Source organism: Podarcis muralis, chromosome 13 (assembly GCF_964188315.1).
Source record: "Podarcis muralis chromosome 13, rPodMur119.hap1.1, whole genome shotgun sequence".
In the NCBI taxonomy this organism is placed as follows: Eukaryota; Metazoa; Chordata; class Lepidosauria; order Squamata; family Lacertidae; genus Podarcis; species Podarcis muralis.
In genome coordinates this window covers 10445187-10465577 of record NC_135667.1, presented here as the reverse complement: position 1 = coordinate 10465577, position 20391 = coordinate 10445187, and the positions used below count along the sequence as shown (strand labels likewise).

General features: G+C 42.0%; 4 protein-coding genes across 4 annotated transcripts; all 4 read right to left on the bottom strand.

Annotated features, from left to right (window-relative positions):
- LOC114583454 (olfactory receptor 10G6-like) lies at positions 1-945 on the bottom strand. Its single transcript, XM_028704773.2, has one exon. The coding sequence runs from the start codon at positions 943-945 to the stop codon at positions 1-3; it is 945 nt and encodes a 314-aa protein (XP_028560606.2).
- A 5366-nt stretch (positions 946-6311) lies between these two features.
- LOC114583455 (olfactory receptor 10G6-like) lies at positions 6312-9221 on the bottom strand. The gene is made up of 2 exons (XM_077918012.1): positions 9139-9221; positions 6312-7266 (listed from the first exon to the last, which is right to left on the bottom strand). The coding sequence occupies exons 1-2, from the start codon at positions 9219-9221 to the stop codon at positions 6312-6314; spliced, it is 1038 nt and encodes a 345-aa protein (XP_077774138.1).
- A 2318-nt stretch (positions 9222-11539) lies between these two features.
- LOC114583456 (olfactory receptor 10G6-like) lies at positions 11540-12499 on the bottom strand. Its single transcript, XM_028704774.2, has one exon. It carries the CDS (start codon positions 12497-12499, stop codon positions 11540-11542), a length of 960 nt encoding a protein of 319 aa, XP_028560607.2.
- A 1582-nt stretch (positions 12500-14081) lies between these two features.
- On the bottom strand, positions 14082-19240 carry LOC144325272 (vomeronasal type-2 receptor 26-like). Its single transcript, XM_077918011.1, has 4 exons — positions 18419-19240; positions 17083-17310; positions 15547-15673; positions 14082-14983 (listed from the first exon to the last, which is right to left on the bottom strand). The coding sequence occupies exons 1-4, from the start codon at positions 19238-19240 to the stop codon at positions 14082-14084; spliced, it is 2079 nt and encodes a 692-aa protein (XP_077774137.1).
- Positions 19241-20391: the final 1151 nt, after the last annotated feature.

Sequence of the window (20391 nt, the reverse complement as noted above, 5' to 3'; positions counted from 1 at the left end):
TCAGTTAGTTAAGTGAGCACTGTGTTTTCTACTGCACAATTTCTTTACGCCAACTTTCATCTCATTGTTCCTCAGAGTGTATATGAGAGGGTTTAAGAGAGGGGTCAATGCTGTGTAGAACACAGCAACAATACCATCAAGGGAGTCCTGAGATGGTGGACGCAGGTAGTTGTAAACCACAGGGACATAATAGATAACCACCAAGGTGATATGGGCTGTACAGGTGGAGAAGGCACGTTGTCTCCCTGTGGCAGTGGGAATCCTCAGGATGGCAGAAATAATATACACATAGGAGGTCAGGATCAGGAGGGAGCAGGTAACAGCCACTACTTCAACGTCAACCGAAATCACCATCTCATTGATGGATGTGTCAGTACAGGCCAGCTTCAGAACAGCTGGGATGTCACAGAAGATGTAGTTCACCTGACTTCCTCGTCCATATGGCAAACGGAAGGTGAGGTAGGTCTCTACCACAGAGTGCAGGCAGCCTCCAAACCAGGCACCAACAGAAAGACAGGTGCCCAGACGATGGTTCATGATGGTGCTGTAGTGGAGTGGCTTGCAGATGGCCAGGAAGCGATCAAAGGCCATCACAGTGTACAGCAAGCACTCTGAACAGCCCAGGGTGTGGAAGAAGAAGAGCTGGGTTGCACATTCTGTAAAGGAAATGTCCCCATTGCCCTTGAGCATCCAGGAAATCATCTTGGGTACCACCACTGAGCAGATCATCATATCTATGATGGACAGATGGCAGAGGAACCAGTACATAGGCTTGTGCAAACTAGGTTCCAGTGCAACCACCAAGAGGATCAAGCCGTTTCCAAAAAGAGACAATATATACATGAGGAAGAAGAAGGTGAGCAACAGGATCTTTAGCTCTTTGGGATATGCAAACCCCATAAGTTCAAAATGTTCAAGCACTGATGTTACATTTCCACACTCCATTCAGGCAATACTTATTATTCTGAAACCTTTGCCAATCTACTGCCAATCACCCAGAGAGCTAACTTCTGCCTGCTTCTGCTTCAGACGCCACTATCCTAGCTCCCTATAACACCCTTTCCCTCCACTCCAGTAGTCCTTGAACAGAAACCGAAAGAACCAAAATGCTCAGTAAGACATTATTATTTCAGACACACAGGGATGTACCCAATCAAGTTCTACTCATACTATACCTCTTGAAATTCATTTACATTATTTTCAATATATCTGCTTTGAACATGACTAACATTGGATAAAACCTCTGGTATATAGGGAGGAGACAGCTATTTAGCAGACCCCCAACACATTTTTTTTTCATTTTGTCCTTGAGAGCAAAATTAGCAGAAACATCCTGATTTTGAAACATAGGCTGTGAATGGGCTGTTGTTAGCTGGAATGCTCCTGTGATGATAGTTTACCCATCACTGTTCATTACATCATTTTATCCCCCTTCCTCTGGAGCAGCAGCTGATGGCTGATATATTGAACAGAGCAGAGGATCTTCAAGAGAAGTGCTGCCTTTTACTCTTCTTACTCCTACAAATGAAACAACTCAGTCTATCCAGATCTCACCTAACATATAGAAAAACAGATATGTGGGTTTCAGTGGAGTGGAAAGAAGGTCAGTTAGCTGAAGATCTTTGGTGATAACCATCATGTGCATGACTCTAGAAAGCTTGTAACAAAATACAGCCTGTATTATTTTATCAGTCATTAGTACCCAGTTGGCATACAAGATTTCCCATCCTACTCATCCCCCTCCTCCTTAAAATAAAGGTTCCTTCAAATTCCCTTCATCAGCTTTTGGGTAAGAGATAGCTTTGTTGGCAATGAGTTATCAAAAATATTGGGCATATTCTTCTGATATAGTTGTCTGGGTTCAAAGCAAGCACCCACCTGATATAAATGGGAAGAGGAGCCTAGGCAATTGGCTTCCTCCTGAACACCTGTCCTCAGGTACTCATATTTATCCCCTACCTGCATTGCTTTCTTTTCCTTATCCCCACACTGCCGTCTCATTTTGGATGTTGTGGGACATAAGCTTGTGTGGCATGGCATGATCTTGAGTTAATGATGATAGGAGCTGAAACCCCAGAAGTCCTTATTAAAGTGTTACTTCCTTTGGGGGAACGTCAAGGAAGCATTCCATGATGCAACCTTTGAATATTTATGCACATCACAATTATATTCATTTGAACACTTCTTGGGAGGGAAGGTTGTTGACCCATCCATATTTGACTTTCCACATTATTATTATTATTTTTTTAAATTTTTATTAAAGGTTTTAACAATACCATACCAAACATATAAAACACCATCACCAACTTAGATAAGGAAAAAAAGAGAAAAGAAAAGAAAAAACAGAATAATAGCCACACACAAACCAGATACAATACAACATTATTACTTTTCATTGAACCAATCTTCCATAAACCTTCCTTTTGGACTTCCTCACATCTCCTTTTCCTGCGTTCCCGTTTATAAAATTTATATTCAGTAGTACTTCACCTTCTTTCAAATCTTATTATATACTTTCCAAAAAAATTTATCTCCAAATTTTGAACTTTGTTTTCAAATATTTAGATATTTGAGTTTCATCTGCTAATTCATAATTTCAACCTTATTCTTAAAGTTAGCTTATTTTCATATATCTTTCCGCTTAGTTTACTAATGCCAAATTGTTTTCTATCCTGCATCCTCTTAACATTCATACAATTTACAATATTTTTGCAAATAGTCTTTAAACTTTTTCTTGACTTTGACTTTCCACATTATTGCTCAGCGGAAAGTGGAGGTAACAAGGCAGCCATCTGAACACTCCACTGTAGCTCCAGCTGCCATGGCAAGTGCTGCCAAGAGCAGTGGAGAACTACATCATTTAATCCACAGTAAACATTGTCAACTTCAGCAGCAAAATACATAGTTCAGCCCACAGTACTGTTCCATTCCCATTTGTTTTCCAACCTTGTTGACCAAAGCAGAGATGATTAGGGCATAAAATGAACCCCTTCCCTCAGCAGTGATTGAATTAATCAAAATTAAATAACTTATAACTAAGTACCAGTTTATGATAAGTACCTGTCAAAGACAGGGATGGCTTCAAATCTGAAGGATCCTTAGGCAACCATCTCTGCTGTTCTTCCCTCTATTGCTGGGCCTTTCCTCTCTTCCCCTTCTCCCTTCCATTCCTGTGTCCTCTTTGAATTGGCTCACAGTCGGCCCTAGTATAGCATTGCATTGTCATTATACTGGGCATATATATTGTGACACACCACCCCAATCTCCATGAGCAGTGCGAGGTTCCAGTGGTTCCAGGTGTGCTTGACCCAGAATCTGTGTTTCCGATTGGGCAATGAGGCACAGTGGAGACTGTAGTGTCTTTGTGATATTTGGTTTATTTACACTTATAAACAACCTGAGTCTAGATGGAGAGAGTGTGGAGCATTCACATTGTAAGAGGGTTTCTTGCTTCTCCCATTGGTCTCAGAACAGACAAACCAGCCCTGCTCTCGGTCTCCTTGTTTCAGCCTGTCTCAGTCAGCCTGCAGGATGCTCTTTGCCCCCTTCCTCTTCCTTGTCTCCACTAAAAGACTGTAAGGGATTTCCTCTCCCACCCACATCAGGCAGACTGAAACCCTAAACCCTTTTTTGGTCTCTGCCCACTAGCACACAGCTGGAGGAGGGACCCCACTCTTCTTTGTTGACTGGCACTTAATGTCCTCACTCACTAGGGGCCGCTGGCCTTGCTTGCTTTGCTCACCTACCCTCCAACCGTTTTGCCATCCTGCTTCCCACCATCTCACCAACCCCTTGTCCCTTTAGAGCTGACCGAACCTCCTCCCTCTACAACACATCTGCCCCATCACCTATCTTCTCCAAGCTCACCCCAAATGCCTCCCCCTCTTCTCACAGCTCACCCCAAAACAGCTCCCCTAACAGCTTGCCACAGCACCCACTCTTACAAAAATAAGAAAGAAAAAGAAATAGGGAGGGGCTTCATAGAATGGTTTTTTGAAGCAGCTGCTCCCTCCATTAGATGTTTCTGCAGCCATGTTTAATATAATTGGGAGAGGCACTGCACAGAGTGACTCGTGAAATGCTTCTCCTCTCTATTAATCCTTGCTGTAGCCATGTTTCACAGTGGGGAGGGGTACTTAGCCCCTACTTTCCTCCATTAAATGGCTCACCTGGGTGGCTGCCACCCTGTTGTCATTTGGTTGGCATAGGCAGCCACATAAACTAAAACGTGATGATAGCCTTGCATTTTTCTCTATAGTATAGGAAAATCTCCCTCTCTCTCTTACTGATTTACCACTTTTAAAAATTTGGTTAGTGATATTTTGTATTGTATTTGATTTTTATTCTGTATACTGTTTTGAGGTGGTTGTCGTCATCTTTGAGTTCTGTTTGGTATCCCATTTTTATTTATTTTCTATACACTTTGTATATTGATTTAAGATTCCTTTATGCTGTACAGTGGTGCCTCGCAAGATGAAAATAATCCGTCCCGTGAGTCTCTTCGTCTAGCGGTTTTTTTGTCTTGCGAAGCAACCCTATTAGCGGCTTAGCGGATTAGTGCTATTAGCGGTTTAGCGGCTTAGCGGCTATTAAAGGCTTAGCGGCTTAGCGGCTAAAAGGCTATTAGCGGCTTAGCGGCTTAGAAAAAGGGGGGGGGAGCGAAAAAAATCGCAAGACTCGCAAGACGTTTTCGTCTTGTGAAGCAAGCCCATAGGGAAAATCGTATTGCGAAGCAACTCAAAAACGGAAAACCCTTTCGTCTAGCGGGTTTTTCATCTTGCGAGGCATTCGTCTTGCGGGGCACCACTGTATTTGATTTTAATATTATATATTGATTCAAGGTTTTATTTGTATTGTGTTTGATATGCATTTTATACAAGGTTTGGATATTCTATTGTTTGATATTTGGCCGTACTTTGTACAATGTTCTGAAATTGCACTTGATTTCTATTTTCTCTCATCTCTTTATGAGTCTCTTGAATAGAGAGCAAGTTAGATATTCCCCAAATAAGTAAATATAAATATAAATATACATTTACATGCATATGTTAGTGACTCTCCAGACTGGGCCCAATCAATCAAACTTTTCAACCCAATTAGTTTCAACATGAGAGAGTTAAACATATTCCACTGAAATCTGTGGGACATGGATGTCACTGTGGTTGGATCCAGGAGTGGTATATTGGAATGATTGACACAAAGATTTCAACATGGCAACACTCTAGGGCAATTCATTTGAGGAGACTAAAAGGAAGTCAAGTGCCATTAAAATGAAGCATTCAATCATGAAATATGCTGGGGAAGAAATAGATGCTGTGATTCCTTTCACTTCAAGGGCAGAAGATACTTAGGAAGGAGCACCCTGCATCTTGTACAATTGAATCCTCCGGTTACCAGCTGAGAAACAGCATCAGCCTCTCCAGCTGTGATTCCCTAGTGACTTGCTTTCAAAGGCATTCTGCCTGTGATACTGGAGGCAATGAAACCATCATGGCTAGTAGCCACGAACAACCTTAAATTCACTCTATGATGGTGCCTATCACGACATTTTCTGTTGTGGTGGTTTTGAGTTGTTGTCTCAAAAGACAATGGAGTGGGAATTGAAGTCCAACAACTTATGGCGAATGCCCCATTGGTTACCCCTGCTTCACAGTTAGTATTTGAAAATAACCAGGTCCCAGTGGTTTACTCCACTGTAGCAGGTTTCCATTAGTTCCACTGCATCTATGCTCTCATTGACAACCAGGCACTCCAGCTGACACATTTTGGCTCAAAAGCTTTTAACATTAACTTATAAAGACCAACAGATTCTCTCTCTCTCTCTCTTAATGGCTCTGGCATGTATGTTTCCCCTTCAAATTTCATTGGTCTCTTTCAATAGCTGTTGTTGTTGTTGTTAACAACAACAACAACAACAAAATTAAATTTATATACTGCCCATCATCCATAGATCTCAGGGCTATTATGTGCTATTGCACTTTGATTGCTTAGTTCTATCTAGCCACCTTTGGACCAGTCAGAAATATTTTCATCCTAATCACTTAGGGATGATTCATCCTGAACCAGAAGTTGCTTAGATCCTATTAGATTTCCCCCAGTTCCATCTTCTCACAATACAAAAAGCCAACAGATGAATAGTTTAGACAAAGAATATTTTTAGGTTTGAGATTTCTATTTACAACAGGTAAAAGGAGAGAGTAGAGATCAGGGAAATGTTCCATGTTCAGATTATTTGTTGTCTCTAGCTATTCCTAAAATACCCATATCTACTTAACAGTTGGACTGCAAGGATTTCTCAATATATAATGTTTTCAGGAAGATGATCTCACATGGTTAAGGGAGTGCTGTGGTTTCCTACTGCACAATTTCTTCACACCAACTTTCATCTCATTGTTCCTCAGAGTGTATATGAGAGGGTTTAAGAATGGTGTCACCGCTGTGTAGAACACAGCAATGGTCCCATCAAGGGACTCCTGAGATGGTGGACGCAGGTAGTTGTAAACCACAGGGACATAGAATATCACCACCAAAGTGATATGGGCTGTGCAGGTGGAGAAGGCACGTTGTCTCCCTGTGGCAGTGGGAATCCTCAGGATGGCACAAATGATATACATGTAGGATGTGAGGATCAGGAGGAAGGAAACCAAAGACACAATCCCAATGTCAACAAAAGTCACCAGCTCATGGAAGGATGTGTCTCCACAGGCCAGCTTCAGCACAGCTGGGATGTCACAGAAGGTGTAGTTCACCTGGTTCCCCCGTCCATATGGCAAATGGAAGGTGAGGTAGGTATGTACCACAGAGTGCAGGCAGCCTCCAAACCAGATGCCAATAGAGAAGTTGAAGCAAATCTGATGGTTCATGATGGTGCCGTAGTGGAGTGGTTTGCAGATGGCCAGGAAGCGATCAAAGGCCATCACGGTGTACAAGAAGCATTCTGTGCAGCCCAGGAAGTGAAAGAGGAAGAGCTGGGACACACAACCTGTGACGGAGATGACCCCATTGCCCTCTATCAGCCAAAAAATCATCTTGGGCACCACCACTGAGCAGATCATCATATCCAACACAGACAGATGGCAGAGGAACCAGTACATAGGCTTGTGCAAATGAGGTTCCAGGGCTACCACTAGAAGGATCAAGCCATTTCCAGAAAGAGATAATATATACATAATGGAAAAGAAGGTGAGCAACGGGAACTTTAGCTCTTTGGGATATATGAATCCCACAAGTTCAAAATGTTCAAACACTGATGTTACATTTCCACAATCCATTTAGGCAGCACTCATCTTAGCAGAACAGAACGGATGGTGATAATGGTCACAAATGGAAGGAAAACCAAAGTCAGCATCTCTTGGTGGGATGTGTCAGCTCAGGCTGGTTTTCACCTAGATCTTCCATCAGTGGGTGGATGCAAATTTCAGTTATGTCTAACAACTCCTTTAATGTGCCAGTCTTTTATTGCCACATGATATAAATGGCAAGAGAGTCCTAATATGCTCTTGTATTATGCATCTACCCCTCTTGTTCTGGTCACCCATCTTTATAATCTTCTTTTTGTTCCCTCTCTGCTCTCTTCTTATTTTGTGTCTCTTAGGTTACCAAGCCCTGGCCATTGGGGTGCTCTTGAGTTAATAACAGCTGAAACTCCAGAGGGCCTCATTAAAATGTTGATTCATTTGTGGGAACCATGGGAATCACTCCATAATGGAACCTTGTGTTTAGTTATGTGACTTACTAGGCAGCATAAGTGGTGATGGTGGATACATTATGTGGTTGGTATATGTAAGGTGTGATGGGGCATGTGTGTGTGTGTGTGTGTGTGTGTGTGTGTGTGTGTGTGTGTAACCACTCTTTACCTCCCTTCCCACTATGTCCCCTAATCCTAAGTTCCTGAGTTTAATGACTTGACCTAGCACCTGATGTTCAGCAAGCAGAAGAACTGTCCCATTGATCAGGCAAATGCACATGGCCAGGATTTTGATATTTATGCTAGCTGTGGCCAATCCAGGCAGTACATTACTCAAATATATTTCACCAGAAGCCTGAGCACAAGCTGTGTTAATTATGAACCCCCAAATTTGGAATTTCCTCCAAACCTCCCAAAGAACAGAGTAAATGATACATCAAACTCGGGTACCTTATTAACAGTGCTTGAAATCCAACCTTGTTCAATTTACTCCTAATCTGGGCCAAAGTTTTGCAATTGTTTTGCAGAATTTGCAGCGCAAACTTCATGTTTTGCAGAGCCCCCAAAACTGAATAGCTGCAAAATGCTGTAAAACTTTGGCCCAATTTTGGAGTAAATCGGACAAAGTTGGATTTTGAGATGTTAGCCACATGTTCTTATGTTCGTGTTTTATCTACCCCATTTCCAGTCCATGCTTTATTTTAACCCTTTATATCTTTTTCAAAACAGTTTATTAGAGAAAATTAGTATCTGAAAAGATTACATGGTGCACTTCAGCAATACACTACGAATAAAACATTGGCATCAATGCAAATATGTCTAATCCTGAGAACTATGATTTATGATGAACGAATCTTTATTTTTTTACTGAAGAAGTGTGACTCAAAATATTTACTAAAAATATCAATTTATTTTTTATTTGTTAGTATTAATGTAACAGAAAAGCAAAATCTTTTAAAATAAAATAAAATAAAATAGTTTTTCAACCCAAGAATGTGGATAGTCACCAGGGGGATGCTTATACAATCAAGGTAAGTAAAATTATACACATGTATATTAAATTAAAACATATTTCAGGAGGACCAAACTTCTTTCTTAGGGGCAGGTAAGGAATTGTGCAGAAAAGCAAAAGTTATTTCAACTACAAAACACCCTAGAACATGGCAGACATCCTGAGAAATTCAGAAGGGAATGCAAGTGGGCTTCTTCAAAGTACAGCCACATAGTTTTTTTTAATATACCATTTAATTATTTTTGCTTTTCAATCCTACCTTTCAACCAAGGAGTTCAAGCTGAAGTACATTCTCTTCTTCTCCCCCTTTTATCCTCTCAACAACCCTGTGAGGTTGCTTAGGCTGAGAGATGGTGACTGAGCCAAGGTCACCCAGTGAGCTTCATAGCTGACTGGGAACTTGAACCTGGTTTCCCAAGTGTTAGTCCAACACCCTAACCAATACATGACCTTCATTTCTGGTGGGTATTGGAACCCTGAGAGGACGAACTCTGTTGGTGCTGTTTCATTTGCACACTCCATTGGTAAGAGAGGCAGATTTAGGGGAGTGTGACTGGCTTGGTTGCACGGGACACGGAGCTTCAAGGGTGCTGTAGGGGGTGTTGCAACTATGCTTTAGAATGGAGTGTGAGAAATGGGGGGGGGGCTCTGAATTTTGGGGTTGCAAAGGGCGCTGCTGAAATTTGAGGCTGCAAGATCTGCTGCTGTTCGTAAGATACTTTGTGGTAGGTGGGATCATAGGTAAAGGTAAAGGTACCCCTGCCCGTACGGGCCAGTCTTGACAGACTCTAGGGTTGTGCGCCCATCTCACTTAAGAGGCCGGGGGCCAGCGCTGTCCGGAGACACTTCCGGGTCACGTGGCCAGCGTGACAAGCTGCATCTGGTGAGCCAGAGCTGCACACGGAAACGCCGTTTACCTTCCCGCCAGTAAGCGGTCCCTATTTATCTACTTGCACCCGGGGGTGCTTTCGAACTGCTAGGTTGGCAGGCGCTGGGACTGAGCAACGGGAGCGCACCTCGCCGCGGGGATTCGAACTGGGGGAAATAACAGTGCACAATATTCAGAAATAATCCCAAACTACATTAATATCAGGATTTCATGCACATGATGTTTTTGCCATGATCTCATTCTCCAAAGACTATTTTGAGCTTATTTTATTTTATTACTTATTAAATCCTTAACGTCGTCCAGAAATGCATTTGGGAGCTATTCAATCCAGTTTCCTGATAGGCGTTGGCCAAATGACCTCTTTGATGAGATTATAGGTGTGCTATAAAATCACTGGTAAAATTACCTGAGGAATGGCTAGAATGTCTGATGGATCATAGGATAATTCGATCACTTATCAAGACATCATTAGCCAAAGCTTGCTGAAGCTTAGTTGTTATTATATCATTGCAGTTAGTTTCTGTTCAGGAGACTCATGGATATTTTACCTAGCTATTTGCCTCAGACGTACCTTCAGTCAAACGTCAGCTAGTTGAGTGTGCAGAGGAGATTCTGAAACGAACTCCCCTCTTCAGAGTAGTAACTGTGTGATCTTCTGAAGGAGATTAAACAGAGGGCGTAGGAACACCTTAACTGCTTTCAGTTGTGTTGTGGCCAGGCAAGTCCTGAGCACACAAATTAGATTTTCTTTTATTCATATATGTTTCTTCTGAGATGCAGAAAGAAAGAAAAACCAGTCTGGGGAATACAGGTTGGCTACAGGATAGCTGTAGAAGATAATCAACTGAACATTTCCCACCATGACAGACCATTTCATCTCCCCCCTGTGTCTTTATAATGTTGCAGCTTCTCTGAATTTCATGCAACCTCCTTACTTGTTCTCTCGGGATATGTGCACATCTGGGGAACATGTTTATGCCCTGTGGTTTCACCAGAGTCCAGTGTGTATTATTAAAACTATTGTTTATTTGAAAGTTAAAAAGATATTGTTGCTTGGAACTCTACTGGGGAACAATCATTTGCAAACAATTGTTTTGGCATAGAGGCTTGGTTATGTGCAAAAGTCTGGGGTGAGACAGCAGCGAGAAACCAGGAGCTACGAGACAGGTAATTGGCCAGAACTCATGGGCTGGATAGGACTGAAGGGGAAACCAGGGTTTCAACATGAAAGAACCACCAAGAATACAGAAACACATCACAGCTGAAGAAGAACTGGTTAAAGAAGATCCAATGGGATGCCTGGGTGGGCAGTATCGGTCCAGAAAGTTCTTCACTGCCCCCTGCATTTCACTGGATGACCACATGGGGCACACACAAAACCAGCAACCATAGGTAGGTACCACCTGCACAATTACTACCTAAATTGGATTTTGAATCCATGTGCACAGATAGAGGAAGAGATGTGTGGTATAACCAAAGGAGACTTTGTGGTCATGGATGGCTATTTCCTATCATGTGCACAACACATTGTAAATGGCATAAAGGGTTACAATAGAGCGAGGTGGGTATTCGATGCTCAGGTTGTGCACCATGGTGTCTGTCTTCTCTTGCAATGACCAGAAAATCAAATGTTCATAAACACTCAAGATCTACACAACAGTTGGACTGCATGGTTCTTTAAAAATAAATAAATATTTTAAAAAAACACACACACAAAGCAAACCAAAAGGCATGAAATATTTGTTTCCTCCAGGTTTCAGCAAAACTCCTACTTAAAAACCATCATAGAATTGGAAAGGATCAACTAGTTCAGGGTTTCCTAGACATGGGTCTGCAAGTTCAAAAACAGCTGGAGATGCAAGCTTGGGAAACCCTCATCTTGTCCAATACTCTGCAACACAGCAATATGCAACTGTCCCTTATGAGGATCGAACCTGCAACCTTGACATTATCAGCACCACGCTTGAACCGACTTGTGAGGACCCTGCCATTTTGTACTGCACAATTTCTTCAAACCCACTTTCATCTCATTGTTCCTCAGTGTGTATATGAGAGGGTTTAAAAAGGGGGTCACTGCTGCATAAAACATGGCAATGATGCCGTCAAAGGATTCCTGAGACGCTGGCCTCAGGTAGTTGTAAACAACAGGCACGTAATAGATCATCACCAAGGTGATATGGGCTGTGCAAGTGGAAAAGGCACGGTGTCTGCCCTTGGCAGTGGGAATTCTCAGGATGGCACAAATGATATAAACGTAAGATGTCAGGATCAGGAGGAAGCAAGCCATGGCGACCAACCCCACGTCAATGAAAGTCACCATCTCATTGAGGGATGTGTCCACGCAGGCCAGCTTCAGCACAGCTGGGATGTCGCAGACAATGAAGTTCACCTGGTTCCCCCGTCCGTATGGCAAATGGAAGGTGAGGGAAGTCTCTAGAGCAGAGTGCAGAGCACCTCCCAACACGGTGCCAGCAGAAAGGTAGAAGCACACACGGTGGTTCATGATGGTGCTGTAGTGTAGTGGTTTGCAGATGGCCAGGAAGCGATCAAAGGCCATCACAGTGTACAGGAAGCATTCTGTGCAGCCCAGGAAGTGGAAGAAAAAGAGCTGGGCTACACACCCTGCAAAGGAGATGGCCCCATTCCCTCCCATCAGCCAAACAATCAACTTGGGCACTACCACTGAGGAGACCATCATGTCTATGATGGACAGGTGGCAGAGGAACCAGTACATAGGCTTGTGCAAGTGGGGTTCCAGTCCTACCACTAAGAGGATCAAGCCATTTCCGGAAAGACACAATATGTACATGAAGAAGAAGAAGAAGAGCAACATGGACTTTAGGTCTTTGGGGTACAGGAATCCTAGAAGTTCAAAATGTTCAAGGACCGATGTTACGTTTCCACACGCCATTCAGGCAGTACGCATCATGGGAGAACAAAATATATGGCGTTGATGGTCACAGATTGAAGGGCAAGCAAGTCAGCATCTCTTGGCCGGATGTGTCAGCTCAGACCAGTTTATCCTGAGATGTTTCCCAGAGTGAACTATTTAGGATAATGTTTAGAGATAAAAATAGAGAAATGTCATTTTAAGACACTTGTAGTCTAACAACCCCTTTAATACAGTGATTATATACACTTGGTTTTCATGCTGCTCTGAAGAGAATCTGTTTCTGGATTGAAATCAATACATTTTCCTAACCTCTACTACTCTAAGGTATGGGAATTCACATGTCTTGAAACCATTATTCACCTGTGGATCTTTATACATCACACAAATCTTTATACATCATACAAGGCCCATCAGCTGAAGATCTCGGTGCAGACAACAATGGGAATAAATCTAGAAAGGTTTTTTTTAATGCAGTCTGCATGATTTTATCCATCATCAGTATAACATTCCTACTTGAAATACTTTAGCATTTGAATCCTATTCTTTTACCCTCTGATCACTCCCCAAATGCTCTTTCCCAGCTTTAAGGAAGATACGACTTTGTCAACAATAAGCTTTACCTTGTTATCAAGAACTAACGTATTCTTCTGAAATAGCTGGTCAGGTTCAAAGGAAGGACCCACCTGAAGGAAATGGCAACTCTAGCTTTGCAAGGAAAATACCAGGAAATTGACTTTCTCCTAAAGACCTGCCCTCTCATTCTCACCCCCCATATTTATACCCTGTGTATCTCCTACTTCTCCTTTCCGCTCTGCTCTCTAGTCAAATTGCACTCCTCAAGTGATGGGAAGTTATGCCTGTGAGACCTGGGTTGTTTTGAGTTAATGGTGCTAATGGCAAACTCAAGAGGCCCTCATTAAAACATGGATGATTTGGAATTATACAAAATAATCAATTCCATGATGCAACCACCCTGTGTCCAATTATTCCCTTTGCAACGATGTTCTTATGAGCACTTATTGGGAGAAGGAATATTGTTCCATCCATACGCATACCCTCTGAGTGTACCGATTTTCCAGGGACAGTCCCAGAATTTAAAAAAAACCATCCTGGCTTCTGATGTGATCCTAGAATATATCTATTTCCTTTGCCAGGGCTGCTGCTCTGAAGCTTTGGGAGGAAAATGAGTTGGTGCTTGTCCTGAACAATAGCTGCTGTAGCTGCTGTGAGGGAGCATTCCATTGCCTCTCCATGGACGCTACTGCCATCCTCTTCCCTTGGGCAGATTGTAGCAGCTGCTGGAGAGTGGGCAAGAAGGATGAGAGGCGGCTGCAGCCAAGGCCCAGTACCATGTGACACACTGGCTCTGAAGGGCAAGCAGAGGTCAGGGCTGCACTGGGTGGGAAGAAAGGAGGAGTGGAGCATAGCACAAAGAAACAGAGCCCTTTGAGCAGAAATGTGGGACACCCATGGGAATGCAGGAGAAGAAAAAGGTAAGGAGCAAACACTACACATATCTGGAGTATGGACCCAGAAGGTGATACCAGCCAGCAAGTCCATGCAGCCTCAGACCCAAAAGAACCACAAATTCCACTGTCATTTATACCTTTCTTTTTGTTAGCTGCTCTCTGTTGTTCAGGTCAGGCCTCAACACAATAATGTAGCATTTAGGGGTGAAAATGCAAGCCAGCAACCCAGCACCAGAAGCAAAGATGGAGAAGATCTCCACAGCCACCATGTATTTTCCTCTGGTGCTCAGGTAGGTTGGAATGAAGGAGAGCCAAACACTGCAGAAGACCAGCATGCTGAAGGTGATGAACCTGGCTTCGTTGAAAGTGTCAGGCAACTTCCTGGCTAGGAAGGCCACAGTGAAGCTGATAATGGCCAGGAAGCCCATGTAGCCCAAAACACAATAGAACATGGAGACTGACCCTTCATTACAAAGAAATATGATTTCTTCAGGCATTGAGTGCATGTCCACATCTGGGAATGGGGGAGAGGTTGCCAGCCAGAGGACACAGATTCCTACTTGAACAATGGAGCAGGAAAAGACAATGGAATAAGCCAGTTCTTTGCCTACCCATTTCCTCATATTGGATCCTGGTTTGGTAGCCATGAATGCCAAAACCACCAATATGGTTTTGGCTAAGGTGCTGGAGAGGGCCACAGAGAAGACAATGCCAAAAGCAGTTTGTCGGAGAAGGCAGGTCACCATATTAGGTTTTCCGATGAACAACAAAGAAGAGAGGAAACACAAGAGGAGGGCGATAAGGAGACCATAGGTGAGGCTTCGGTTGTTGGCTTTGACTATGGCTGTATTGCGATGCTTAATGAAGATGCCTAGCACTAAAACTGTGATCAGAGAGAAGAGAAGCACAGAGGATGTTGAAACAATGGCCAAGGTTTCATCAAAGGCTAGGAAGTTTGGTATCTTAGGAATGCATAGATCCTGGCCGCTGTTTGGATACTGATCTGCTGGGCAACTGACACATGTTTCCATGTCTGAAAACAAAGATACAATGCATGACAGTTTGAAGCATCCAAAACTATTTTTAAGAATTTCCTCATCAATAATCCATCTAGCACAATGGTTTCCACCTAAAAATGTTTAAGAACTTCAAGCCCAAATGCTTTTAACCTAGAAGTATCAAAAATAAATCTCATGAATCAAACCCATAATTTTCTACATGGAGGACATCTGCTCTTACAGTCCCCCTGCTTGGTCTAAGAACCACATAAACTGTATAGCAAATTAAGTAATAAATTACAGCTGAAATATTTGGAGTCCAGAAAGGCAAGTTTAATGAGACATTCACCCTCTTGTCAAACAACCTAACTCTTAGAGGAGAAATCACCAATTCTATTCCACGCTAATTTTATAGAAGGTGAAGGTAAAATATATATTTTTTAAAATTCTTCAAAATATTTTAAAGATAAAAATATTTTGATGTTGTCTATAAACAATGAGATCAACACATCAATTTAATTTAAACCTTCTCTCCTTCAGCAGATTAATAACCATGGAATTGCATTGTTTGGTATTGTCTTAAGATGACATTGTCCACCTTTCTCATTTGACATCATTCCTTCTGGACATGGATCACAATCATAACAGCAAAACTTCTTCCCCTCCTTCTTTGTCTTCCTGTATCCAGAATGGCAGATGTCATTACATACAGAAGGGGGCGGCACCTATCCAAAGAGGTAGGAAAAGTTAATTTTTTTTGGGGGGGGGGGATTTATCTAGTATCCAATATCAGGTGATTTAACAGTAAATACAAGGACTAATAGTGTGAAATGTATAATCCATAGGAGCACAGGTGTCACATACAGTGGGGTAAATAGCTGCTCCTCTAAGCATTATACAAACTCAAGAAAACTGCAATATTCATACCTAGATCATCCACCCTTACAGCTGTGCCATAATTCAGTCTAATTTCACCTCAGAACCTAACTGCATTTTCTTAAAGGATTTCATATATGTTCTTTGTTGTGACTCAAGGAGATGGGAATTAAAGGCACCCCATTACAGAGGTTCTGTTCCTACCTGCAGGGTCACTCTGAGAAACTAGTACTAGGAAACCACTCCATGGCTTTTGGGCTTCGGTGTCCCTTTAAGACCCATTCTGTGTTTTGTTGCCATTTATCACCTGTATGAAACTCTTCAGAATCATATCCTAGGATCTGGAACACAGTGCCATCTGTATGCTGATGATCTGCAGCTCTATCTCTCCATTCCATTGGAATGAGAGGAGGTGGTGAAGGTACTGGGCAGCTGTCTGGAGAGAGTGATGGATTGTATGGGGGCTGAATCCTGATAGGAGGGAAATGCTTTGGGTATGGGGTTCCTACTCCTGACCTGTTCTGGGAGAGGTTGCACACTCTCTGAAGCCAGAAGTTCTTAAGTCTGGGAGTACTCCTTGATTCTAACTCATCACTAAAGTTGCTTCTGTGGCTAGAAGGGCTTGCACCCACCTTAGACCTATTCACCAGCTACAGCTGCTCCTAGATGTATGGACCCTGAAATTAGCATCATACAAACTCAAGAAGATTATAATGTTCATTCTCATTCCAAACAATGATATAGCTGGCATAGTCTTCAATCCAATGCCGCTAACTGAAGATTTGCCTCAGGGATTCCACAAACAAGAATGTTGGCCAATGCTGGACTCTCTGATAGCCATTCTTCCTTCTTAGTGTGAGATTTCTTTTGTGCCTCTTGATTTTTTGGGGTATTTTGGCTCATTCTTTAATTTACTGTTAGATCTTACAGTATTTCTTATAGGACAACATTTTCTCCTAGATTCTTTATAGGCATAAAATAAAAATAAAGGGAATTTCAGTCTCACATGCAGTATCTTATCATGTACACAGTCAAACAGGCAGGGCCTCAGAAGCTGAAGGTGCAAACATAGAGGAAAAGTCACTCTTTCAAATAGAGTATTTCTCCATCAAAGTAATATTCATGCAGATTGAAATCTTCTTATTTTAAGCCAGATTTTCAATAGTGAATATCAAAGTTAATAATGTGCTATTACATCCCATATTGGAGATAACCACAAATTATGGAATTCCAGGGACTGTGCATTTATTTTCCATACCTTAGTGAAGCGTCTGTGCCATTTGATTCTGTCTTCATTAATGGTGAGCTCTTTCCCTGGAGGGGCCTGAGGATCCAACCTTCCCACTTTCACCCTGACATATGAATTATTTGGGAAAGTGACCAAGTTGGTAATATCCAAGCCAGCTGCTAACTCTCCATACTCATTTAATGTAATTTCATCCCCAGCACTGTTGTTGAATGAGATTTTCTGCAGAAATGAATGGAGCTAAGAGGAAGAGAATAAAAATATCTATAAAGCATTCTGATTAAGATAGCACCCCTAGATGGAATCAAATCCTTTTCCTTTAGCAGTTAAACACTTCAGTTCACAATGGAGAGCAATATTTCAGTTGCACATGCAGGAGGAGTGGGAAATCATGAATCAGTCTCAATTCAACAGTAAAGAGCCTTCCATAAAGATATGTGAAGGACAGTTAAGCCTATAGATCTGTTTGCTTGGGATCAACCTTTGTCAAAACCCATGAAAGGGAAGGAATTTGAGAAGTCAAGTAAGAGAAGAGATGGGAGCTCATTCTCTCAAAACATTGGAAGGCAACATGAGAACGTCTGACTGGACCTTTCCTTTGTTTATAGAGTAGACTTGAGCATTGGTGTTAGGGATTGGCTGGATGTAAAGAAAGGGTAGGAGGCTCCAGCTGGGCAACCCTCAAGGCTCAGAGCCAGGGGATTGGTGGTGGGAAAACAATGAGTGGTCAGTGGGAGAAGAGGGAGCAGACTGGGAGGAGAAGGTGTCAGAAACAGAAGAGGCAACAGAGTTAAGGGAGCAGGAAGAGGCTGTGGAAGACTGAAATCCAGACTCAGAGGCAGAAGAGGAGAAAGGAGAAAAGCAGGGTCTAGAGACAGTGATCACACAGTTGCTAGCCTACAAGTGAGGCTTCAGGCCCAGAAGCCCCTGGTGGTGGGCATACAGGGAAAGATGAGGAGTTGGGAATGGGGCCTTCCAGGACGTGTCCAGGTAGTGGCAGCTCCCTGATGGGCTGCTCTTCTGTTTTCTTTTTGATATGAGGATCCCTGCCAAAGCCAGTGCCTGGGGTTGGGGTCCTGGTTGTGCTCCCTTAGAATTATGCGCCCGGGGCCCTCAACCTTACACCACTGGGTAACTGGACAGGTAAGAGAGACAGAGAGAATTGGGGAGGGATATGGGGAGAAAACGGAGGGGTTTGCAGTGTGAAGGAGGTGGTTGGCACAGCTACAGTTACTTAAGATTTATTTTTAATTTCTTAAGTTTTATTCTTTTATTTCTTTACTGATGATTAAATGCCTACTCACAAAATGGACCAATGCAGTGAATGCTTTGTAACAGGGAACAATACCTGCCAAGGATCTACATATTGAGGAGAGAGTTTTCCCTTAACACCTCTTCTGTTACGGATGGTTCCAGCCAAGTGCATGCTATTTAAGGCATGAGCCAAAGCATAGACAGCATTATAAACACTGTAGCTGTGGCCAGTCATGCTCATTTCAAAAAGTGGTGCCGGGAGGTTCTCCAGTATTTCCTCTCCAGTACACATTTTATCAAAGAATGTTGAGAAAGTGGAATTTGAAAGTGAACAGCCGAATGCATCTTCCCAGAAATCTTGGATAAAACCATCTGCCTCTGTCAAATGAGGATGTATACTTTGAAGAAAGTATTTAAAGTTGTGAATCTCCTTGAAGTGAATTGCAAAGGATATAGCACCATGGAGCATTCGTATATTAACATCAATACTTTCTTGAAGGCTATGTAATATGAAATCAATTTGGGCAGTTGTAATCCATACTTTTCCTTCACGGGACTTCTTACGAAGAAATAGCAGCTGAGTTAACTCCATTACCTTTAAAGTAACTGACAACCATATAATAAATCTACTTTCTCCGTATACAAGGACTGCATTGGCTTTGCTGTTTGTGAAAGTTGGTAACAAAATCCTTGAGTCATCCAGCATTTCCAGTAAGTTAGCATTATAATGTATACTGGGTTTAACTCTTTCTGTAAATGCTGAACATATTCCATTCTTTAAAAACATTTGCTCAATTGTCTGTAAGAACTGTTCCCCAGCTTCATTAGCTGGAGTCAAGAGTCCAACCCATTTCCATCTGAAATGCAGAAATAACTGGATAATTCCCTGATACTGAAGGTCTTCATTGGGGACCATGCGGTAAAAGGAAGGGAACTTGGTTCCATCATTTATGGCTGGTTCAAATGAACCATATGAAATCTGGAAAAAGCAAAAGCCAAACGTTTCCAGGTGGAAACGAGAACTCATGATATTCCAATTTATTTAAACACGCCCCACACATATATAGAATATATATTCAATCGATATTCCAAGTTTACCAAGTTTAGGGACAGCACCAAACCCAACTTACATAGAAAACAGAGATAATTTTGCTCAATGGTTCCTGTAGATATTTATTGTTGTTATTATGGCATCATCACAGCTTCATTCTTGTACATATTGATTGTCTCCAATTAGAGAGGAACATTTATCAAAGCTAAGTGGATCATTGAACAAAAGTCCAATGTGGAGGTGGAGCAATAGAAATTGTTGATCATGCTCTTTTGCTTTGTAACCTTTATAGCGTTTGTAGAGAGAGGTTGCTTCTGCATCTGCTAAGAACTCTCTCAGGAAGATATCTTGGGCAATCCTGAAGATCTCTATTAGACTGCGTATGTTATTATTTGCTGAGCAGAATAAATCACATCGTATAAAATATCAGTAAGATACAGAAACACCATGCTAAACATTCCAGGAAAGATTAAAAGAAGAAAAATGCAATCCAACAATGAAGCAGAATAGCACAATACTGAAACCACTATATAACGCTCTGAAATGACAGGTGAGAGGTGACAGAACAATAGCAAGAAAACAGCCTTTTCAATTAGCCTCTGAAAGTGAACAACGTTGATTAACATCATACTTTGGGAAAGGACTATCTTGATTTTTAAGGGGAGGAACATTTTTAGTTAATGTCTTCTGAGTACGGTAATTTTTGCTTATGAACCAATGTCAATGTCATATATTCAGTAGCTCACAGGAAGCCAGAGCAGTGCATTCAGGATTGATGTATATGAACCAGTCTAGGTGCCTCCTTTACAAACCTGGCAGCTATACAGAAATCTCCTATTACATTTATTAAACACAAATTGCCCTTCTTACAAACATTGTTGGATATGCTTATTATGGCTCTTTTACTTTGTCCATTTCCCCACTCCATATGTATGAATCAGTAGATTCATACTGCAAGGAAAGCATGAAAACTCTGTTTTCCAAAACCCATATTCTACCTGTGGAATCTTGAAAAG